Consider the following 21330-nt stretch of genomic DNA (forward strand, 5'->3'; position numbering starts at 1 on the left):
TTCAGGACCAGCCTGTACGGTAGACTTAGACTATATACATGTATCACCTCTGTGCAACAGCAACAAAAAGCAGCCTCGTAGTGTGCCACCCTCCTAGGTACTAGGCACTAATCTGCTTCGGCAGTTGACTCTGCTCGCCCAACTCCACCAACTCACTCAGCGTGACCACGCGAAACCCCCTCCTCTTCAACTCCGGCACCACCAGCTTCAGCATCGGCACCGTCCACCCCCTCCGATCATGACAGACAATCACACTGCCCGACCGCACCATACTGAGAATATGCCACGCATTGACCCGCGGCCGATTGATCTGCGCATCGTGCGGATACACACTACCCAGGGCAATCCGCAGTCCCAGCTTCCGGATGAGCACGCGCATCCGATCCGAGAAGAACCCAGACCCCGGCCTAAACCATTTATACTTGGCCTTCGCCTGCACCCCATCGGCTCCCCCTCCCTCTCCCCGTCCCTCCCCCTCCCCTACCGGAAAGACCAAATCCTCCACCCGCTCCAACCACCCCTGCACGCCCCTCACCTCCGCCTCGAGCACCGCATCGCTCAGGTCCCGCGAAGGCCGATCCGACATCGCATGATTCCCCAGCTCCATCCCCTCCCTGACCAGCTCGCGCAACATCGCCTCCCCATTCCCTCCGCGCGGCCCCACCCCGGGAGCGGGTATCTGCGCCCCGATGACGAAGAACGTCGCGCGGGCGTCGTTCTCCCGCAAAATCTCGAGGATCTGCGCGGTGAACGTGGACGGAGAATCGTCGATGGTCAGCGCGATCGTCGGCGGGGCGGAGGCCGGGAGCGGCACGTGGAAGAGGGCGTCCGGCCAGCGGTGCTGGAAGTACCGGATCAGGAGGTTGGGGGGCCGGTAGATTGTGTATGCCGGGAGGAGGATGAGGAGGGTGAGGAGAAGGCAGAGGGTCAGGAGGGCCATCTTCAGGGTGCGGCGCGTCAGGAGGTGGGTTTTGTGCGGCGTCGAGGCGTGGAAGTCTGTCGAGGGGGTGGGTTTGTCTTTGTAGTTGGTTGCGGCGTCGGGGTAGGGGTAGGGGTAGATTGGGGGCCGGGAGAGGGCGCGCGAGCGGGCGCGGGCGCGCGTGCGCGTGCGCAGGTGCAGTGGGAGGAGGGACTGGAGGGGCCGCGGTAGGGTGGTTAGGAGGCGGGTGAGGAGGCGGGTTAGATGGTTTGTTAGGTGGAGGCGGGGCATTTCTTTGTTTTGGTGGTGGTGGTTGGTTTGGGGGTAAGGAGTGGTGGTTGTTCGGTTGTTGGTTGGGCTTGGTGGTGGTGGTGGTTGTGGTTGTGGTTGTTGTCGAAATGAGAGACGTCTGGCTGGTGCAGCTTTCAAGAGATAATCTAGGCCATTGTCTTTGCGGTTGAATGGATCTAGCAAGTAGAAAGTAAAGAGTGTTTGGGTTGGGATGGGATGGTTGTTGGTTGTTGATGGAGAGGAGGAGATGAAGGTACGGAGTATCCGTAGGTGCCCAGTGGCTTATCATATCAATCAACACTAACCGCTTTTAATGTACTCAGTACTACTCCGTGCTAACCCACCAATCCGACCACCTCGCCCGGCCATTTCTTCCCCCACACCAACGCCCGCGGAGGCACTCGCCCCCCCACCGGCGCCAACACCTGGATCTTTCCCCTCTCGTTGTTCACATCCGCCACATACAAGAACCCCATGATACTCGCATCCCGCACGTCCGCCGCACTGGCCGTCGTCGGCGCATGCGTGATCGCCAGCAGCGAATTGGCCAGCCCCGTGGGCGCCGGCGGGAGCAGCTTCTTCAACGGCACATTTGCGCCGCCGCCCGTCTCCGCCGTGGCACTCGACGGCGCACTCCCGAACCCGGGCAGGACAGACGTTGCACTACTGTCCTCCTGCTGCTGCTGATTGTGGTTCGAGCCCGCCTCGTTGCCTCCGCCAGGGAGGAACGAATCGGTGCCAAATGACGCCGGGTCATATTCATCCTCGTCCTCCTCCGGGGTAGCGATGGTGTAATTGTATATCGACAGCGTGCTGAGATCCAGCTGCTGCGCGTGCGGCGACAGCGTCACATTCTTGGAAGAGGCGGCCAACAGCGGCAGCGCCCCTGACGCGGCGGAAGGGATCTGGTCACCGAAGAAGTAGGTGCGGATCTGCGACTCGCGGACGGCCTTCATGAACGCTGCGTCCCGATCTACGCATCCCCCGGACTTGGACAGCTTGATCACGGAGATGCGCTCATCCGACGCCACGGCAGACGCACTGGCCGTAGGTTTGTTATCAAACTCCTTCATCATCGAACTGTAGAGTCGTTCGGAGCCGATCACCAAAATCGTCGTAACTGTATCATCCCCAAATCACGTCAGTAAATGCTCCTAAAACCTCGTGACAACAAATCAATCAAAACTCACTGGCAAACTCCGTCACAATATGCTTGATCAAGTCCACATTCCCCGCCTTACTCTGACTGAGAATCCCCGGTGTGTCGACAATGATCCCCGTCTCCCGGACATCCTCATCCTCGGCCATGCGGCCCATGACCGAGACAGCCAGCCGCGACACGATCGCCTTGTACACGGACCCCTCGGCCTCGAGCGGGTTGGCCATCGGGTAAAAGTAGACCAGGGGCACCTTGACGGGCACCGCACTGGGGCCGGACATGGGGCTGGACCCCCAGCCTTCCTCGACGTCGATCATCGTGCGGAACGCGGTGGCCGTCAGCGTCCCGGGTACGCTCAGCATCCCCTCCGTGGGGTCGAGGTTGACGACCACCGGCTGCCGCCCGACCTTGGTGGCGTACGCCGTCAGGATCTTGGCCAGACTCGTCTTGCCCGCGTCCTCCGAGCCCAGGATCAGCACCCGCGGCCCGTCCCTGCCCTGCGCCTTGGCCTGCCGCCGCATCGTCTCCAGCGCAAAGTGCACGTTCGCGTATTCCACCATCGGCGTCTCCTCCGCCGTGTACTCGCTCTGGCAGCCTCCGGCGCCCAGGCCGCGACCGCCGCCGCCGCCGCCACCCGTCGTGGGTGGTTCGTTACTGTTGCTGTTGCTGTTGCTGCTGCTGCTGTTGTTGCCGCCAGGCGCAAGGCTGTCCGGTGTCGCGTAGGACTCGCCGGCGCTGACCTCGAGCATGCATCCGTGCCATGTGTAGATCGCGGCTTTCGTGCCGGTGAAGGTGTACGTCTGGGAGGGGGCGAGTTCCGTACCGAAGAATTCGGCGGTGCCGGTCAGGAGCTAGTTCTCTCGGGATCAGTCAGTTAGTTGCTGAGGGGTCAATTGAGGATCAAACAAAAATCCATCGAGCATGAGAGCTGTAGAACCTCTTGAGAAGGCTGTGCTCACCTTGACGCGCACGACGGTGCCGAACGCGACCTCAAACCGCCATTCTGAACCTTTGCCGACAGTGATTTGCGTCGGCGGTGCGGGGACAAACTCCTTCTCCCCGGAGGGCTGTGTAAGGTCTAATCCCGGAAGAGACATGGCATTACGGTGCTGAGGAGATCAATGAGCGTAGGGATGGGTATGGTAGATTCGTAGATTTTATTTGCACCACAGTAAGAGAGAAGTCTGAAAGGAAGAACAAAGAATGGAAGAAACAAACCTTCGGAGACGTCAGGCAGAGAGAACCACCCGCCGATAACGATGTTTTGCTGGTTTGCAGCGGAGTCCAGCTCAAATGCCAATTTCACTTGGTATTACCCCACTATGCCCAAAAAAAACAAGGCCGAACCGCCAATCTACAATCTGGAGATAAACATCGCTACTTATCAACATTCAAATTCTTGCATGTAGCGTCGTCTGCCGAATCTACCCTAACAATAGCACAACGCCCGAGTACAGTCCAGTCAAAGCCATCCGATTGCATCACGACACCAGGGGTCTTTCCCGGCGCAATTGGTGTAGAAACGAAAAAGAAAAACCACATTATAGGGGCATATATCAGGTATCCAGGAAGAAGGGGGATAATGAAAAGGTGCAGGTAAAGAACGAAACGAACCCAAGGCTTTCTTTCTGATCTCCAGGACCTGTGCAGACCAATCTCCCCCGCCTCGACGCACATCACTCGCAACCAAAAGGCACAGCATTGCTAAGGAAATAAACTGGTTCAGATACGGTAAACATCAAGATGACCATGATTGGGGGAAGAATCGTGATTGGCAAGGGGATAATCGACCAAAGCCCGAACTCGGATTTGAGCGAGGGTAGCAAAAGTGCACGGAAAGAGGCTTCTCGCGGGCATTGCATGGCAAAAGTCGTCAGGGACCATGGCAGTTGTGAACATACGGTCAAAGAGGCTGCGGAACCTATGATCATGGCGGAGACAGGTGTCGGTTACTACAGATGCGGGCGTAGGTTGAGATCACGAAGGACCTCGTGCGTCTTTGGCTCCACTCGTGATTGAGAAATGTATTAAATTCTTTAGATGAAGAAGTAAGGAATCGAGGCGCTGCATAGTCCAGTTAGTAATGTGCGATGAAAGACCGGGTATTGTAGAGGGGTACTAACGCAAGAGCAAAGGCAGCTGTAACACCAACAAGAGCACGATTCCGGACGCGCTCCTGCTTGAGCTTCTCTTCCAGGACCTTGGCGCGCTTCGTCCGGAGAGTGCGGGCTTCCTCATCTTCCTCATCCTCATCGTCGCTGAGAGCGTCAGTCTTGCGTTTCACGGCCGCCTTGGCTGACGATGGCTCGGCGGTCTCTGCCTGGAGCTTGACAGCTTCTTCCACCATTTCCTTGGCCTTGGCGATCATCTGCTCGGTATCAGCTGCAGAGGGTGCTTCGGGAAGAGTAACCGGCAACTCCACGGAGACGGTGGTCTGGGTGGTCTTGACATCGTCGAAGGTGTTGGCGGTGGTCTCGACGTCGACCTTCACTTTCTGTTCCTTCTCCTCCTCTTTTTGCTCCTCCTCTTGCTCCTCCTTTTGCTCTTCTTCGACATTGTCCTCAGGAATGACCCGACGCGCAATCTTGGAGGGTCTGGGCGTCTTCAACTTTCTAGGAGTGGGGGCAGGCTTCTGATCGCTATCAACTTCCACGCTGGGCTGGATGGCTCTGATCACCGACTCGCTTTCCACGGTCGAAGCGGTCAAGTCGAGAGAAGACTGTAGGGTAGCATTTGCAGCGCTGGTGGCGGCAGCGTTCGCTTCCTTCATGGCTCGGGTTTGTCTAGGCTTCCGGGGCGAACTAGGTCTCTTGCTAGGGGAGGCCGAGCGTCCTCGTCTGAGACGGGTCGTAGAAGTGAGGAGGGTCGGGGCCTCGATAGGAGGCAGATCGAACCTGGGGGGAGGCGTGATTTGCTTCTTTGCAGAGGAAGGGCTCTGGATAATATCGGTGGGGTCAAGCAAGGCTCGGACCCAGTCGTACATCTGATACTCCTTGGCGAGCTCAAGAGCTGAGGAACGGTATCAGAGCGGTAGGCCAGGGAAGGTAAGGTGGTTCGAAGAACTTACCAAGTACAGGAGAGATCCAGACGTTGCCGGCAATCTCGTCTTCGCTCGTTTCAGACCGTGCTTTCAAGTACTCCCGCTCAGATCGTTCTTCGTCAAGCTTAGCCCAAGGGAAAGCGATCTTGAACATGCCCGTGGCGCTAACGTATCCGTCTCTGCTACGACGCTGGAAGAGACAAAGGAACCCACTCCGTTAACCATGGTTCCGTGACGTTCCGATTCCGAAAGGCTAAGGGCCTGGAAGGACGCGACTTACCATCAAGAAGTACGTCTCCGGGTGTTGTTGAGGAGCATGTGAAGGGAAGATTTCAGATCCTTTGAGATCACTGGGCAAGGGAGCGCGCAAGTGAGCATATTCAAAAGGGCCGAGGTTCTCTGGTTTGGTCGCATTGGAGGTGCCGATCTGGGTGGGCTTCACGGCAAGATTTGTCTTTCCCAAGCGACGGCGCGCAAGAAGTTCTTCGTCTGTCATCGCAGAAGCACGAAGCAAGGTGCGTGTTAGTCTGGCGCGACCTCAGATCGGAGTGGAGTGGATATAGCAATGGTCGAGATCGGAATCGACGCTGCCGATGCAGAGGCACAACTTACAAGCAGGCGCTTCATCGCTAAGGATGAGCGGGTTGTTCTTTCTCGGCAAGGTGCGCACCATGATGAACGAATTGGATTGGGCGGGAGGTATCAATTTAGAGACTCGAAAAGACTCGGGCGATGGACGGTGGTGAGTGGGATGATGGATGGGGGGATGCGACACCAAAGCGGCGGCCACGTTGCAGGCGCGTTTGTCGCCGCTCTCTTGTCTACAAATCGCGAGAAGAGAAGACGTCACCAAGACGAAAGCGCACAGGTGACAAACACGACGGTTTGGAAACCGGGCGGACAGTAGATGGGGTGTGAAGCTTGAAAGGAAATACGCGACAACCAGCCAGATGATAAAGGCAGGAATGGGGGTGTGGGAGGAGTCCAGGCGGCGCTCGGTCGATAAGCAGTAGCAGCAGCAGCAGTCGCTAAAAGGTTAGGTTTCTCTAGACTCGGGAGTAGGGGAGGGAAAATAATCAGAGAATGAAAGTCGAGCGAAACAGGACGGGCGAATCGCTTCCCATCATTGCATGTTCCGCTGGTTACGTGACGGTTCCGCCCGGCTAATGTTACGGCGCTACTGCAGCATCACCGTTGAATCAACCAGTCATCCGTACCAATTGGCCCATCCTCTAACCCGAAAAGTAAGTACCAGCGCCGCCGGCTCATCCCCCGGTATCAATGATTACAGAGAAACGCCCACTACGTATTGATGCCTTGGCGCCTGAGCTAGCGCGGTTGTCCCCGTGACGCGCTTCTCTTGTTTTGGTTTGTTGGGCCTCACCTTAGTTTGTCGCGGGGGTTTTCGACTCGTCATCGAGCTACGGGATACATGATTATAACACATTCGAATTTACCCAATTCTCACGTTGAAAAAGAAGAAGGGGATAAGAACCAAAGAAAAATTTTAGATAGCAAAATTCCTTGCCAGAAGTCCGGACATGGGGGTATGCATAAAGACATGCACAGAGCCAGGGCTGACACTTCGCTAACTTCCCTAACTAACTACCGTCTGGGGGAACTGACAAGTAGTTACTCCATATGTTCGCTCTTTCGCTCTAGTACTGGCTTGGGCGAGATTCGTTCTTATCAGTCAAGCAGACCAGATTTAGGACAGTCCACGAGCCATGCGCACCAATAGCACTGTAGAAGACTCTTGTAACGGCTTCGAATGGCTGATCTACTTGCTTCCCTTCGGGAACTTAGGACTCTTTTAGCAGCAGGCAATATCTTTCTTACATTTGCAATGCTCACCGCTTCATCCTCGATACAGACCTTGGTCCGCGCTTCCAGAACAATGCCGCATTTGGACATGGAACTCGCAGACCTCTCGGGAAATATGGAACCTCGGCAACGGGGACTGTCAAAACACTGAATCTTGGATTGGTATATTCTCAGGGTAGAAAAGCTCGATTGTCTCTGAGTCAACTGATGACCCTCGGATGTTGGACTGACCGTATGAAGAGCGATTAGTGCGAGTATATGAAGTTCTCTAGGCTTCAAGGATCTCAGAGAATATTTTCCCTCGATATTAGATACCTCCAATAGTCTGCACAGTGTGTAGCTCTTGATAAGAGCACCTTGGCACCTGGCAATCACGATCTTGGAACGGTCCTTCTGGCCCCTAGCGCGGCGTAAGATGATGACCTTAGTGGCATGGACTCACGATATTAAGTAGAGAAGTCGACACCCAGAGATGACATATACAGTACACCATTCTATAAATATGTACTAGGGTTTCTGGTACATGTTATGAGAAGTCAAAGGGTATATTTAGTTTGAGACTAGAGGAGCACCAGTGTTGATCGACTCGAAAAGGAGCCATGTACTGTACTAGGTACTGGCACTGTTACTGTACACTCACCCCACTCTGAAGAGCTACACAGTGAGCAGAAACACAGTAAGCGCTTCCACCATGAAGCGGATAAGATCCAACAGCGCCCCATGTCCAAGCTTGGTTGCTGATTTTGACAGGGGTTTCATAGTGCGAGTAATGTTTGGCTAGAAATGTCTCATCTGGACTCCTGGAGCCTCGACTAAGACCGGGCAATCCTCATGTTGATGGCCTGGCAAGAAAAAGGACTGATCACCTTCGAGGTACAATTTGGTAAACAGCCACCTTGTCAAGCAGTCGTCTTCTCTCGTGTGAGGTCGAGTACTGCGTGACCAGCAATTCCATGACTCGGTATCGATCAATCAGGTACAGTACACACTGCCAGTGCCAGTGCTAGTGATGGTGATGAGTCTATGAGTCTGGCCCATCCGAGATAACTACTCATAAGTTAAATCTCCCCCTCCTGTAAGGCCATCCATTGATAGCCATGATTGTCCACCGCCTTTTCCTTCCCCCCACTTGGCCTTTAGTAGTTCAATTGGCCTTCCACTCCAAAACATCCCAAAACAATTCTCTCCCCCAGCAATTCCTGGCCTCATTTTAATCTCGGTGAGTGACCCTACTTGAAATCTCTTCGATTCTTGGTCTTAAATTGGTCCTTGGGCTAATCAAGAAAACCGCCATCTGTGAGGCGAGCATCTTCCCCAGCAATTTACCTCTGGACACATTCTCCCATCCGCTATCCAAATACCCCACCAGAGCCACCAAAACAACCAAATCAACAACACCATCACCACCACTATCACCACCACCACCATGCCTGAACACGAAGACGATCTCACTGCCACCAAGACCGAGGGCTTCAAGGTCGGCGAGAAGAAGACCATCAACGAATATGCTGAGCTTGGTATGTGTGATCATTTGTTCTTGATGTATCCCTCTTCCTCCCCCTTTTGTTGTCACAAGCATTCCGCCCCCTCCTCTTCTTTCCTCTACTTCTGCCTCGTGGCCATTAACGCCGGCTCCCCCTCCCCCTTGCTTAATTACCCCATGCAGAAGACAAACCTAGTTGCATCGCGGCTGTTATAGGCTTCTCCACAACATCAAAGCCATCAATGGTTTCTATCCCCTACTAACCATCCCTCTCTCCTTTACCATAGATAAGGATGACGAGGCCTTGAACCGGTGGAAGGCCTCGCTCGGCCTCAACTCCGGCACCCCGATTGGCGACCCCAGCGACCCCCGCAAGTGCATCATCAAGTCCCTGGCCCTGGAGGTCGAGGGCCGGTCCGACGTGGTGATCGACCTGTCCGCCCCCGGCGCGCTGGAGGGGCTCAAGGACCAGCCGTTCAAGATCAAGGAGGGCTCCACCTTCCACATCAAGGTCGTCTTCCAGGTGCACCACGAGGTGCTCAGCGGCCTCAAGTACCTGCAGGTCGTCAAGCGCAAGGGTGTCCGGGTCAGCAAGGATGAGGAGATGCTGGTAAGTTTCCCCCCTCCTCCTCCCCTTCCTCGCCCTAATTTCCTAATAACTCGTCACAGGGAAGCTACGCCCCCAACACCACCGACAAGCAGTTCTACGAGAAGAAGTGTAAGTTGAGCCAGCTAAAACCCCCTCCCCATCATACTACTATAACCAACTAACCTTTTCATGAAACAGTCGCCGCCGAAGAAGCCCCCTCGGGAATGCTGTACCGTGGCCACTACAACGCCATCTCCAAGTTCATCGACGACGACGACCACACTCACCTCCAGTTCGAGTGGTCATTTGACATCGCCAAGGACTGGTAGATCATCTTCGTTCCTGTTTTCTTTCCCCTCCCCCCCCGTCTGTGTTCTCTTTTCCTATGAAACCACGATCAAAGATCCACCCCATCTTTTTTTTTGTCCCATGGGGCCAGCATAACTATTTCTTGCCAGTATTTACAAGCGTTGGGACGCATTTGTTCGCACACATCATTTGAGAGAAATCTATCCGATTTTCCATATATATAAATTCTACTTTTCTTCTAGAACCTCTCTTGCTTTTTTTGGATGGGAGGTTGGGACTTAGTGACTACACTATACTACAAAAATATATATATATCTGCATATATGAGTTGCATGCGAACCTTCTGTTGGTAATAGTGTGGAGATCCTGTGGCCCACATACCTTCCCCGGTCTCCGTCTAGCTCCATTTGCTTTATTGGACACACGCACACCTGACTTGGAAATCAACATAGTGGAAAGAAGGTTGAAGTTGGCGGGTAATCTTCAATTGGTATTTGAACTAGTTGAGAACTTATTCTCAAGATTCATCTGACAATTTTTGTAACTAGCACTTGAACCAGTAACCTCACCAAGAGGTTTATGCAGATCTATAAGCTATCTTTAGCCCATATATATAACTACTTGTAAAAAGTTGTGTGATGTTGCTGGTAATAACCCACGTCACTTGTAGTATGTAGCAGGATCTGTCGGTTTTAAGACTGGCTTCCCAACTGTTGATAGAACTGTTCGCAACCCTCCCCTCTGAAGCCCTCTTCTTCCAGTATCAACCCATCCAATATCTCTTAAAATTTCTCTTTTACATGACAACACCTGACAGCGGTCTATAAATGCTTGGATATCTACCCAACTTCCCACCCCTGAGAAATCATAAATGCACAGAAAGGAGATAAGGGAGTGGGGGACAACCCAGAATAGATATATGTTAGAACAAGAACGTAAGAAAAAAAAAAGGAAGCAAAATGTTCTTAGACTAGACAAAACCAAGCAACACCTCACCACAAAAACACACGACAAAACAAAGGGGGGTATCATCACAGAAAGTAATCAATTACGGGGCTCTGGCCGTCCTTATTCTGCTGCGCCTGCTGCTCGCCGCGGTGGATGTCGTTCTCGGGCGCGGCGTCGAAGATGTTGAAGTAGCGCTCGCCGGTATCGCTGACCTCGAGCACGCTGGCCAGGTTGCCGCAGCGGTAGCAGTAATTGGGGGCGCTCCAGACGGTGCTGAGGCGGTCGTCGTAGAGCACCTGGTACCCCTCCTGGCAGAGCTGGTGGGCGCGCAGGATGTGGGACATGCTGTTGACCTCGAGGAACTTGCGCACGACCTGGGCGCCGAAGGTGTAGCCGGCGCCGCGCGGGGAGAGGGAGAACTCGTCGCGCTCGGTGTCCGGGTCGGACCAGACGAGGTCGGCCATGGGCCCCTCGTGGGGGATCTCGCGGAAGCGGTCGATGATCTTGATCTGGTCGATCGAGTGGATCGAGGGCGACAGCCCGCCGTGCACGCAGAAGATCTGGTCGTTGATCACCACGCTCAGCGTCAGGAAGTCGAACATGTCCGTGAAGTAGTGCCACACGTTCGCGTTGCCGTACTTGCGCGCGCACTCCGTGTAGAACCCGTACGACTGCGTCACCCCGCGCGACTCGTGGTTGCCCCGGATCAGGTGCACGCGCTGCGGGTACCGCAGCTTCAGGCACACCAGCAGCGAGATCGTCTCCACGCTGAAGAGGCCCCGGTCGACGTAGTCGCCTAGGGTGAAAGGGTCCGAAGTCAGCTTGCCATTCGAGTTGTTTCGAACGTCTACCGCCGCACTGCAGCGAATCCCTCTCTTTGCACCAGGCCTTCATCATCCCCTAACCCCTTTGTCTTCTCTTCCCCCACGAACTCCCCCGCGGGGAAAAGGGAAAAAAGGAAAACCCACCTAAAAACAAATAATTCGTATTCGGACAGAACCCGCCGATCTTGAAAATCTCAATCATATCAAAAAACTGTCCGTGGATGTCTCCGACGACCGTCACCGGAGCCGCGATGTGCACAACATTGCTCTCCTTCATCAACAACTCCTTCGCTTTGGCGCATATTGCCTCGATAACGGAGTCTGCCAGTAACTCTTTGCGATAGAGTCTCTCGATGCACTCATCTAGATCGATACTCGCTACGAACACATTAATTAAAAAATATGAGTATGATATTCAGTTTAGAGGGGACAAAGGCGAAATTGCCTCGGCACGGGAGGGTTTTGGGTGTGGCGGCGTAGCGCAAGAAGCGCAGCAGCGGGGAAGACTTACCCGGTAAACCAGGCATTTTTGGGAGCAGGTGACCCGTGGAGGTCGGGTTCCCGTTTCTGATGGCGGGAGCTTTTCTCTTTTGTCTATCTGGTTATACAGCCAAGGTGAGGCGAGGCCGGGGTCTTTTGTTTTGAGAAAGTAAAGTGGTTAGGGAGGGAGGGCTGAGGCGGATGTGGTCGTTTCGCGTCCGTCTCTCGAAGATTAGGTGTAAATGGATGGTCGGTTCGGACGATCGGTTCTCAGTAACGGTCACAGAAGGAAAGACGCATAGACTGTGATATAGGTAGGTCGATCGAAGAAGGGATGTGTTGATTTTGGAGGGAGGTTCCTGCAGTAGCTCGCATCGTGGCCGACAGCTGAGTCCACTGGAAGAGCAGCAGGGGGACGGAGCGCGCGCGGGTCACAACCTGGCGAGCGACTCGGAGTCTTGGACGCGGGTAGGCGGAAAAATTGGCAGGGATGTGCGATCAGCTCACTCGCAGCTGGCTTCAGCCATAGCCAGACGGATCCCAGGAAGTTGAAAGCGAATGGTCCGATGTTTGAGGCGTGATGTGATCTCTTGAGAACCGTCTCAGCCTCGCTGTGAGGGAGAGGATTCACACTTTCCGCCGTTCTGCCGCAGGACACCGCCTGATTTGTTGTCGTTGTATTTCCCGCCAGTTGGCTAAAATCAGCGTGGTTTGTTTGGCTACCGAAATTGTGTTGTGCTTCGCGGGACAAGAGGGAAAATGAATGTCAGAATGGAAAGCAAGGTTTGAATGGTATCTACATGTTCACAAAAGTAAGCTCTATCACTACAGGAGAAAGTAAACCGGCCATCACCGTTTCAAGAGTCCTGTCGTCTGCCCCTGGTCTTCAGAATCGGTCTCGTCCTCTTCCTCTTCCGATTCGTCCTCTTCAGTCTCTTCTTCTTCCGTCTCCTCCTCATCGGTCTCATACTCAGAGTCAGTTACCTCCTCTTCTGACTCCGTTTCATCCTCGCTCTCAGACTCCGGCTCCTCTAGCCACTCGTCCAACGTCTTGCCCTTCGAAGATGCCCCTCCTGGACGACCGAGCTGTGCCTTCTTGGAAGACGAGGCACTCTGCTCATGCTCCTTGAGAGCCTGATCAAGCCGCTCGCCTGCCGTCATCGATGCCCGTCCGGTGGGGTCTGGCTTGACCTCTGATTCGCGAAGGCGCGGGTCGGGCTCTTGCCCGGCTGCGACCCAGTCAGGAAGGTTCTCATAACCCTTGAGTCCGAGCATGCCCGCGTCTGGCCCGATCACAAGGGTCGAGGAGCCTATCAAGAGATCCTTGCGCGTCTCGGACGGGCTGGGGGCATGGGGAACAGGTTTGGGTGCGAGAAGAAGTAGGTTGGCCAACTGCGTCATCGAAGGAGACGCAAGGAGAGCCTTGTAAAGTCGTGCTCGGTCGCGAAGATCGTAGGAGGAGTCGTATCGGGCCAGAAGAAGGATATACCGCCAAAGCAAGGCTATCTGGTCCTCCTCGGGCTCACTCTTGTGCTCTTCCTGGCCATTGGTTTCAGGCTCTTGCTCATTCGGAGTGTCGGCCCATTCATTGACGACTGCCTCCTCCGTTTTAGCTGGCGGTGGCATTTGTGCCTCTGGCTCCTCCTTAGGTGGGTTCCGTAGCAAATGATGGAGATAGACCTTTGCGCCGAGAAGGACAATCTGCTGCTTCACGGCCTCGGCCTCGTTGGCGAAGTCCTGAACCAGGATTCGCAGGACATCGGGAGCAATATTCCTTTCGGGTTCAGCACCGGCAAATTCCCCGACAAGCCACACAATCGTAGCTCTTGCATCGGGATTGCTTGTCAGTCCCAGATGCTTTACTAACTGAATGACCGTCTTTTCGTGCGAAGGAGGGTCTTGCTGGATAAGATGACGAATGACGGTCAATGACTCCGCTACCAGATTATCGTCCTGGCTCGTGATCTGGCTGAGCAAGACTCGCAGGCAGTGATTTGCAGCGCTGGTATCAGCTTGCGCACAACGTCCTATCGCGCGTACACTTTCTCGGACCATCTCCGGGTTCGTGCTTTGCGAGAAATGCTGGAGCTCGCTCAGGATCACATTCTTTAGATGTTGTCCACAGTGGGGGAATATTATCGTGAGCACTTCGAGCTTCAGACGCCATATATGAGGCGGATCGATGGCATGAACCAAGAAATGCGTGGCATACTTCGTGAATGGCTTGGGATGTCTCAAAGCCACGACCACAATATTGTAGAGCGCAACATGCTGCACATCTTGGGGGCTTCTGAGCAGAGCGATGAGCGGACCAACAGCAGCTTGAAGGTACTCGGGCGTGCCGAGATGAAGGAAACAGCGGACAACACTAACGATCACCGCTGAGTTACGATTCTGCAACAGCAACAGACAAGCGCGCAGGAAAAGTTCCAGGTCCGGATCCAAGACGGGTACCTCATCCAAATCGGCCTCGTTCTCGTCCGTCACCTCGTCGCCATTGTCGTCATCTTCGTAGAATCCCTTGGTTTCTGTCGCGCGCTTGACTTTTTTGGTTTTGCGAGGAAAGCACTGCCGGGCGTAGAAAGTTAGAAGGCGCAGCGTTGCAAGCTGGCTCCACTCATCCATATCAACCAGCTTCTTGACAAGGGTCCGGTAGTGCTTGTGGATCAGGTCAATCCGGTCGGGGCAAACCTCCAGGAACGCGGCCACAGCGGGCCCCAGGACAAAGTACTGGGAGTCCCCGAGCAACGTTATGATATAACCAACCAACTGCGGCAGGGAGTTTGGATCCAGGCGATAACACTTCGGAATGGCCAATGCCGCGGCCTTGCGCACATGCGGGCTCATATCCCCGCATCCCCTCTTGATAGCAAGGGATACAATCTGACTGATGACCGGGACTCTGATCCCAGCCATTGTACGAAGCGCCATGGCGCGCGCATGCGGATTCTGGTCTGTAAGCGACTTCTGGATGGCGTTGATGGACAGCAGCGCAAGGTCCGGTTCCGTCTCCGCATGGTGGACCAGGTAGATGTAGACCAGCTTCTTAACCTCGAAGTTGGCGCTTGCTACATTTTTGACAACCGCGGAGAAGAAAGGCAGTGATGGCTCAGCTCGGTACATCAACTTGAGTGCTCACAAAGGACAGGGTTAGTCATTTATTTCGGTGATTGCGGCTGGTGGGGAGGGTCTGGTCCGTACTGTGATCACCCGTCGCATGCCATCGAGGACTTCGCGGTCACTCCGACTATCCAATAGTTTCTTGATATGCGAGGCCGTCAGGTTGCGGGGAGATACCCCCGTGCTGGAGCCTCTATTCAAAGCTGCGGACTGCGCTGCTTCGAGGGTGAGCTCGCGGGCTGTTGACACAACATTCCGGTCAGTCAGTCTACTCAGGCAGCGAGGACAATTGGCGGAATGACACTCGGGCGGACAGTACCTGTTTCCAGCATGGACGAGATCCGTGAAATGGTCTCCATTTTTGCCTCCGAAGCCCGTCACGGGAAGGCGATAATAGACGAGGCTTTTTGGAAGGGGACACGCTCCGTGACGCAGAGCTAGAGAGAAGTTGGGTGCTCGGTGATTCTCTGGCGGGCAAGCCGAAATGACGATTTGAGGTAACGTGCTTGGGTTAAGTAACTTCAGTTAGTTATCGATTGGGTGGATCCACCCTTCAAGCTTTCCCGCGCACGTACAGTAAGTCAGTAAATACTTAGTACCTACTCCGTGCCTCATTCCGGTCTTTATCCCCTCTCTCTACTCCATACATTAACGTCCCAGCTCGACGTCTATCGGTGTCTGACTCACCAATTGCCAAAGTGATATGGCAGTCAAAACAGCCTCTTCAGCTCTTATGTGCTAGCAAAGCGGAACAAAGCCCTCGTCTAAGTGGCTGCACTTACAGAGCAGTCGGCCCAGCCATGGGCTCAACCAGACAAGTATATTCTACCGGCTCTACTCCCGACTTCCTGCAATCAATTTTACAACATGACTCTATCTCAACAACCCTGATTGTATGCTCAACCAGGGATCAATTTCTGACCCGATTGCTCGCTGCTACTCATCCAACCAGGGGAGAAGTCGCTGGGCGCCATCACATCTACGGCAAAACCATCGGACTATTGTCTAGATCCAGCCGGGTTAGAGTATTATTCTGCCCAACTCTGGAGAATCTACGCGCTTGCTTGTCGGTAGTAGGGTCCCAACGTATCCCTCAGAATGAAAAGGAATCACATGAGCAGACCGAAGCACGGCCTCTATTGGCGGTCCTTGATTCCCTATCTCTCCATGCCCCAACCACGGAATTCTCCGCGCAAGGCCTGTCCAGAACCTTCGCAGCACTGGCAGAAACCTCCTTCAGAGCAGATATGGACCTTGTGCTCTGCGAATGCCAAGACTCAACGAACCATGAAGTCTTACCGTGGAATGCACAGGTGCCCATGCTGAATAGTACTGTGCGTGTCTCAGAAGAAACCGCCCTCTTTCGACGAACTGTACCTGTGAAACGAGTCGCAGAACGTTGGTTTGAGTTCATTGAGAAAGACTATGCCACTGCAGGCACCGTGGATGATGCACGGGGTAATGCTCAAACACACACTGAGATAGAAGAGGACAGAGATTTTCAATGATACCCAGTAATGAAAGACTCCCACAATGCAATATTTGAATCATACGGGTATCCTAGAACCAATCCATAAACTCCCGAAATCGCGCCCCTGACAGAATTGCCTCAGATCATAAACATTTTTCCATATCAGTGATGTAAAGTTTGATATGCGACTCCAGCTTCAGGTATTCGTCATGAGCGCCTTGGATCTCGCTTTCAATGTTCTCTTTGAGATCGGCCATCTAGATAACGGTCAGTTAAGCACGGCGACAGTTAGAGGTGATGACTGACCTTCTTTTCGGTCTGTTCAATGCGGATTCTCCGACGCTCCATGTCGCGTTGTTTGTCTGCTCGCTCCTCGCGAAGTTGTTTCTGGATTTCCCGCAACTCCTCCATGCGGGCCTGGGCTGCCTCGGCCTTTTCTTGCGCGTTCTTCCGCAGAGCCTCGATTCTCTCGTTCCACCGCGTCAACTGTCGCTGCAGCAGTTTCTCTGTCTGCTCCACTTCCCTTACATTGTTACCTCTTTCAGAAATAGCTTCTTTGTTTCTAGAAGCTCTGGACTCTTCTTCCTCCTCTTTCTGAAGCTCAACGGATATATCCTCCAGGAGCTTCACACATGCCTGTACATCATTGCTGACAACAGTGAACGTATCCGACGAGGTTTGCAGAGCTCTTGCCCGCTTCTCCATGGCATCAATCTGCGCTTTCTCACGATACAAACTCTCAGACAGTTCAGCTAGGGACGACTGAAGCGAGGCGGGACTGTCCATCACGTAAGGTCGTAGTTTCTCGACCTCCTGCCGCGTGCGCACCACCCTTTCTGTCTTCTCCTCGAGCTGTGCCTGTCGTCTGGCCTTGTCCGCCTTGACACGCTCCAGTGTCTCCGCAACTCGCTCCTGGTTCCGTCTCAATTCGAGGAGCCGTGCTTTCAATTCATCGTTCCTCCGGACTTTCTCCTTGACCTGCGCCTCGTTGGCTTTCAGAGTCCGGCGCATCTCCTCAAGACGCTGTTCCATCTCCTGATTCTCGCCGTAGAGGGTATCGATGCGTGCTTTCGTCTTCTCCGCCTTGTTGAAATGCTCATCGATCACGGGGGTTTGCGACTCGCGGAAGCGCACGAAATTGATGAGATAGGAAAAGATCTTGACGAGACGGTCGTGGGTCGGCTTGGTCAGGTCGGTAAAAGTAAAATCGTTGACACCGCACTGGTTGGCAGTCACAACAGTCAGTCAGAAGTCACAACCGGGAGGGGGAGGGGGCAAGATCGGTACCTCCATCATCAACCGCCGCAGTCCGGTGAAAAATCCCATCAAGTTGCGTGTATCCGTGGGCACGATATCCGGATAGTCGCCACAAACATCATCTGCCGCGGCGCGCATTGCTGGTTCCACCGTTTCGCGGGTGTTGTTCATCAGGAGTTCCGCAAACCACTCGAAGACCATCTGAATCTGCTGCGGGTTCGGTTTGATCAGGTCGGCGGCGGTGAAGGGTATGCCGATGTCGTTGATACATCCTGCAATCTCTTTATCTGGCTACTGGAAGTGTCAGGGCACGAAGTCACAGACGGGGTGCGCGGATTTGTGATATGTACTCACCAGTCGCATCAGAGCATCGTTTTCATCTTCTTTCTTGCGGCCGCCTCTGTTGTGGTGCTGCTGGGAGCCGTGGAACTGTTGACTCATTCGATGACCGTACGACATGATGCAGAAGAGCCCTCTCCACGAGGCGACGCCTAAGTTATTCGTCGGAGAAGATGTGATGCAAACGTGGTTGTCGTGTTTCGGCTGGATGTTATGATTGATTGTTTACAGTGAAGGGCCTCGCATGGCAACCGGAAGCGGACTAGCGCACCAGAAGAGGGGCAGTATATACAAACGATGCAAACTTACTCCACGCTTCCCTTTTTCGATGACTCTGCGGCGAAGCGACCATGGGACAATAATTGTTACGGATAATTGCTGCACGACAGCTTCCTACGGACTTTTCGATCCATCATTCCTCCAGAGCTGTTCAGCGCATCATCAGTCATCATGGCAGCTGCCACTTCCACCTCGGCGAAGCCGTTCGAGTAAGTAGTCAAACCTGACGACGCCATGGAAAGCCCATGCGGCCTTGGAAGCTGCTAACAGTCGCCAGCATCGTCGCGACGTACAATGAGCTGCTCCGCTCCGATCCAGATCTGACCATGCCAATCGCCGCTATCGAGGCCTTGGTGCTACTCCTCACACACTCCCCCTCCTCGACGATATCAGAGACGCTCGATCTTCTGGAGAAATCCACCGCACACTTAAAACAGTCGATCCCGAACCCCATAGGCCTCTCCGCTGGAACCGATCTTTTCCAGCGATACCTGATCACTACGCTACAGAGACCGGGCCAGCTCGGACCCGCCGGAGACTTCAATGCCATCAGGGCGCACCTGCTGTCCAACGGCCGGCTGTTCATCAGACGTGCGAAGGAAAGCCGAGACAAGATTGCGGCGTTCGGAAGAGGCTTTGTGCGGGACGGAAGCACGGTCCTGACGAACGGTGGCTCCAGAGTCGTGGCCTCGCTGCTACAGCAGGCTGCTGGTGAGAAGGGCGGCCCGTCCGCCGTTCGATTCCGGGTGATCTACGTGCTGTCCCCGGCCAAGGGCGATGTCGAGGGCTCGTCGGCGGAGCCCGAGGGTATGGAGACAGTCCGCGCGCTGCGTGAGAAGGGTGTCCCCGTGGCCACGATCCCGGAGTCCGCCGTCGCGTACTCGCTTGGCAAGGCCGACGTGGTCATTGTCGGTGCGGAGGGTGTCGTGGAGAACGGCGGAATCGTGTCGAGAATGGGCACCTACCAGATCGGTCTGCTGGCCAAGGCCATGGGCAAGCCTTTCTACGTCGTGGCGGAGAGCCACAAGTTCGTCCGTCTCTACCCGCTTGGACAGTACGACCTGCCCATTGAGCAGCGCGTGATCGACTTCAAGACCGAAGAAGATGTCGCCGACGAAGCCACGCAGCAGCAGCAACAAGCACAGCCCACACCCAACGTTAAGTCGCCGGACAGCTCGGACGTGGTTGATTACACGCCTCCCCATCTGATATCCGCACTGATCACAGACAGCGGCGTCTTGACGCCAAGTGCGGTGAGTGAGGAGTTGATTAAGATCTGGTTCTAGTTTATGCTTCCCGTGCCCGATCAAGAGAGTTGCGGCTTGTGGTATCAGTTGAATGAAGCGGATTTTGGCGTTCTTAAGGTCATGATATATCCCAACGCTCAAGGCGTTTGTCGGCTTGGAAAGATGGTGTGTCTCGTTGTTTCTAATCAGACAAAAAGTACAATAGATTTGTGACTACGTTGTATTGCCTTGTCTTTCTTCTGTAACGTGATCTGGACGTGCGAAGGCCTTATCACCCAGTCAGCCGCTCGCCTGGTATCAGAAGCTGCCATCATACCACCCCTCATCCCATGGTGACTTTTAGACTGAGTTGATGGTCTTGTTCGAGCAATGACACCCCACGAGCTTGCAAGACAACAATATGACGAGCACTCGGCTCGATGCTAAGGACAAAGAGCAAAGAAATCCACTGTGGATACTGCTACATCCCAATCTGAATTATCATTCTCAATTAGCATACCATACGTACTTCGGCACGTGTATCTGAATCTCGTCTTGTTCACTATAATAGCATGGATAGTCCTCTATACATATTAATAGTGGTAACTAGAGGGGTCTTCCATAGTCTTGCGTGCTATGCTACTATTTAGTCTTACAACCCACAGATCAAACCTCAGATCAAACCTCAGATCAAACCAACTTCATCATCCTCGTCTGATTCCATTGGGAAACCTCTGTCCCATCATCCAACCTACAGCAGTACAAAACACACCAACCCTCTCTCGAGTCCCCAGAGTCCATCGAGTTTACCCAACCCTTCTTCCATCTCATCCAAACCAGCCCCTAAGAGTGAAAGCAAAACACACACAGACCCAGAGCACTACAAACAGCACAACCACCCACCAACCCCCAGCAAAGCCCAAATCCAAACCTATACTGTAGCTATCCTGCACCTCCACTTACAATCCGGCATCCACTGCCCAACTTTCTCCCCTCCGCACACAGCCCCTCAAAACAACAATCCCATTGTCCATTATCCCGTAGTCCAATTCCAAACCAGCCCATCGATTTTCCCGTATCCGCAGCCCGAGACCACGACCGACATAGAAGGAAGAACGAAGAGGGGGGGGTTCGCAAAGATAAGACTTCTTCCACCCTCCCCGCCTTCAAGGCAACAGTACATCAAGGCAACAGTACATCAAGGCAAAGAGGTTGAACAAACCGAAGCCCTGCCCCTCATTCCAGGCCGGAATTCACCTTTCCCCTCCCCCCCTCCCTCTTTCGCGCGCGGTTGTTGATGTAGATATTTGTGGCTGTCTGCATATGTGTGTTGCGAAACATGGCAGTACAAAGTGATAGTTAGTCGCAACTTCTTGTCGTTCATTTCAAAATTCTGAATAGCGCTGCGTGGGCGAGGTTGGGAAAGGGTATGTATGTATACGGGGATATTGGGTAGATCGGTTGTAGCGGGAGTTTGGCATTTGGGTATAGCCTGGAGGTGGGTGCAGTGGGGATTGATGTCCGTTGCGAATGGGTGGGATTTTGGGTCTGAGTTTTGATAGTAGCGAAAGTGTTACAATAGTAGAATGGATCTGTTGGAGATGATGTGAGATGGTTTATGGAAAATGGGGTTTCTGGGAATGTAAGGTACCATATACCCTTTAGTGGTGGTTATCGGGGATTTGGGCGTTGATGGTTACATGGTGTATGTCTCCGTACATGAATTCGAGATGAAGACCTGATACTCGAATGTGCCCTTCGGGGGCGATATT

At 53.8% G+C, this 21330-nt stretch overlaps 9 protein-coding genes across 9 annotated transcripts; 3 read left to right on the top strand and 6 right to left on the bottom strand.

Annotated features, from left to right (window-relative positions):
• Window positions 1-100: 100 nt before the first annotated feature.
• Window positions 101-940, bottom strand: BO95DRAFT_366131 (chitin deacetylase CDA4; the record flags this gene model as incomplete). Its single annotated transcript, XM_025582730.1, has 2 exons — window positions 101-433; window positions 485-940. 2 exons carry the CDS (start codon window positions 938-940, stop codon window positions 101-103), a joined length of 789 nt encoding a protein of 262 aa, XP_025440988.1.
• Window positions 941-1489: 549 nt separating this feature from the next.
• BO95DRAFT_391952 (cleavage polyadenylation factor subunit CLP1) lies at window positions 1490-3583 on the bottom strand. The gene is made up of 3 exons (XM_025583635.1): window positions 3329-3583; window positions 2401-3220; window positions 1490-2330 (listed from the first exon to the last, which is right to left on the bottom strand). Exons 1-3 carry the CDS (start codon window positions 3464-3466, stop codon window positions 1546-1548), a joined length of 1743 nt encoding a protein of 580 aa, XP_025440989.1. The 5' UTR covers window positions 3467-3583; the 3' UTR covers window positions 1490-1545.
• Window positions 3584-4405: 822 nt separating this feature from the next.
• BO95DRAFT_366052 (KilA-N domain-containing protein) lies at window positions 4406-6082 on the bottom strand (the record flags this gene model as incomplete). The annotated part of the gene is made up of 5 exons (XM_025582727.1): window positions 4406-4433; window positions 4493-5378; window positions 5437-5599; window positions 5690-5936; window positions 6015-6082. 5 exons carry the CDS (start codon window positions 6080-6082, stop codon window positions 4406-4408), a joined length of 1392 nt encoding a protein of 463 aa, XP_025440990.1.
• A 2223-nt stretch (window positions 6083-8305) lies between these two features.
• On the top strand, window positions 8306-9767 carry BO95DRAFT_173039 (rho GDP-dissociation inhibitor). Its single transcript, XM_025580832.1, has 5 exons — window positions 8306-8452; window positions 8552-8750; window positions 9004-9326; window positions 9386-9434; window positions 9504-9767. The coding sequence occupies exons 2-5, from the start codon at window positions 8660-8662 to the stop codon at window positions 9632-9634; spliced, it is 594 nt and encodes a 197-aa protein (XP_025440991.1). The 5' UTR covers window positions 8306-8452; window positions 8552-8659; the 3' UTR covers window positions 9635-9767.
• Window positions 9768-10645: 878 nt separating this feature from the next.
• Window positions 10646-11913, bottom strand: BO95DRAFT_464965 (serine/threonine-protein phosphatase; the record flags this gene model as incomplete). Its single annotated transcript, XM_025589101.1, has 3 exons — window positions 10646-11358; window positions 11531-11764; window positions 11898-11913. 3 exons carry the CDS (start codon window positions 11911-11913, stop codon window positions 10646-10648), a joined length of 963 nt encoding a protein of 320 aa, XP_025440992.1.
• Window positions 11914-12715: 802 nt separating this feature from the next.
• BO95DRAFT_474444 (AP-3 complex subunit beta) lies at window positions 12716-15454 on the bottom strand (the record flags this gene model as incomplete). The annotated part of the gene is made up of 4 exons (XM_025589800.1): window positions 15306-15454; window positions 15068-15225; window positions 13393-14992; window positions 12716-13368 (listed from the first exon to the last, which is right to left on the bottom strand). The coding sequence occupies exons 1-4, from the start codon at window positions 15343-15345 to the stop codon at window positions 12716-12718; spliced, it is 2451 nt and encodes an 816-aa protein (XP_025440993.1). The 5' UTR covers window positions 15346-15454.
• A 129-nt stretch (window positions 15455-15583) lies between these two features.
• Window positions 15584-16620, top strand: BO95DRAFT_173124 (uncharacterized protein). The gene has a single exon (XM_025580834.1). It carries the CDS (start codon window positions 15787-15789, stop codon window positions 16492-16494), a length of 708 nt encoding a protein of 235 aa, XP_025440994.1. The 5' UTR covers window positions 15584-15786; the 3' UTR covers window positions 16495-16620.
• On the bottom strand, window positions 16548-18375 carry nuf2 (kinetochore-associated Ndc80 complex subunit NUF2). The gene is made up of 4 exons (XM_025580833.1): window positions 18069-18375; window positions 17745-18005; window positions 16764-17678; window positions 16548-16714 (listed from the first exon to the last, which is right to left on the bottom strand). The coding sequence occupies exons 1-4, from the start codon at window positions 18171-18173 to the stop codon at window positions 16601-16603; spliced, it is 1395 nt and encodes a 464-aa protein (XP_025440995.1). The 5' UTR covers window positions 18174-18375; the 3' UTR covers window positions 16548-16600.
• Window positions 18376-18393: 18 nt separating this feature from the next.
• On the top strand, window positions 18394-19791 carry BO95DRAFT_444099 (translation initiation factor eIF2B subunit alpha). The gene is made up of 2 exons (XM_025586812.1): window positions 18394-18541; window positions 18610-19791. The coding sequence occupies exons 1-2, from the start codon at window positions 18504-18506 to the stop codon at window positions 19616-19618; spliced, it is 1047 nt and encodes a 348-aa protein (XP_025440996.1). The 5' UTR covers window positions 18394-18503; the 3' UTR covers window positions 19619-19791.
• Window positions 19792-21330: the final 1539 nt, after the last annotated feature.

The sequence above is a fragment of the Aspergillus brunneoviolaceus genome (assembly GCF_003184695.1).
Source record: "Aspergillus brunneoviolaceus CBS 621.78 unplaced genomic scaffold BO95scaffold_44, whole genome shotgun sequence".
NCBI classification, from domain to species: domain Eukaryota; kingdom Fungi; phylum Ascomycota; class Eurotiomycetes; order Eurotiales; family Aspergillaceae; genus Aspergillus; species Aspergillus brunneoviolaceus.

What these genes read in the sequence shown, in the direction of transcription:
- BO95DRAFT_173039 (XM_025580832.1), top strand. Translation starts at nt 8,660, where the DNA reads ATGCCTGAACACGAAGACGATCTCACTGCCACCAAGACCGAGGGCTTC. An exon ending in CAACGAATATGCTGAGCTTG is followed by an intron (nt 8,751 to 9,003) that starts GTATGTGTGATC and finishes CCTTTACCATAG; the next exon opens with ATAAGGATGACGAGGCCTTG. An exon ending in GCAGTTCTACGAGAAGAAGT is followed by an intron (nt 9,435 to 9,503) that starts GTAAGTTGAGCC and finishes TTCATGAAACAG; the next exon opens with TCGCCGCCGAAGAAGCCCCC.
- BO95DRAFT_444099 (XM_025586812.1), top strand. Translation starts at nt 18,504, where the DNA reads ATGGCAGCTGCCACTTCCACCTCGGCGAAGCCGTTCGA. An exon ending in ACCTCGGCGAAGCCGTTCGA is followed by an intron (nt 18,542 to 18,609) that starts GTAAGTAGTCAA and finishes AACAGTCGCCAG; the next exon opens with CATCGTCGCGACGTACAATG.
- BO95DRAFT_391952 (XM_025583635.1), bottom strand. Translation starts at nt 3,466, where the DNA reads ATGTCTCTTCCGGGATTAGACCTTACACAGCCCTCCGGGGAGAAGGAG. An exon ending in GCACCGTCGTGCGCGTCAAG is followed by an intron (nt 3,221 to 3,328) that starts GTGAGCACAGCC and finishes CGAGAGAACTAG; the next exon opens with CTCCTGACCGGCACCGCCGA. An exon ending in TATTGTGACGGAGTTTGCCA is followed by an intron (nt 2,331 to 2,400) that starts GTGAGTTTTGAT and finishes GGGATGATACAG; the next exon opens with TTACGACGATTTTGGTGATC.
- nuf2 (XM_025580833.1), bottom strand. Translation starts at nt 18,173, where the DNA reads ATGTCGTACGGTCATCGAATGAGTCAACAGTTCCACGGCTCCCAGCAG. An exon ending in ACGATGCTCTGATGCGACTG is followed by an intron (nt 18,006 to 18,068) that starts GTGAGTACATAT and finishes CACTTCCAGTAG; the next exon opens with CCAGATAAAGAGATTGCAGG. An exon ending in TTGAACAGACCGAAAAGAAG is followed by an intron (nt 16,715 to 16,763) that starts GTCAGTCATCAC and finishes ACCGTTATCTAG; the next exon opens with ATGGCCGATCTCAAAGAGAA.
- BO95DRAFT_173124 (XM_025580834.1), top strand. Translation starts at nt 15,787, where the DNA reads ATGGGCTCAACCAGACAAGTATATTCTACCGGCTCTACTCCCGACTTC.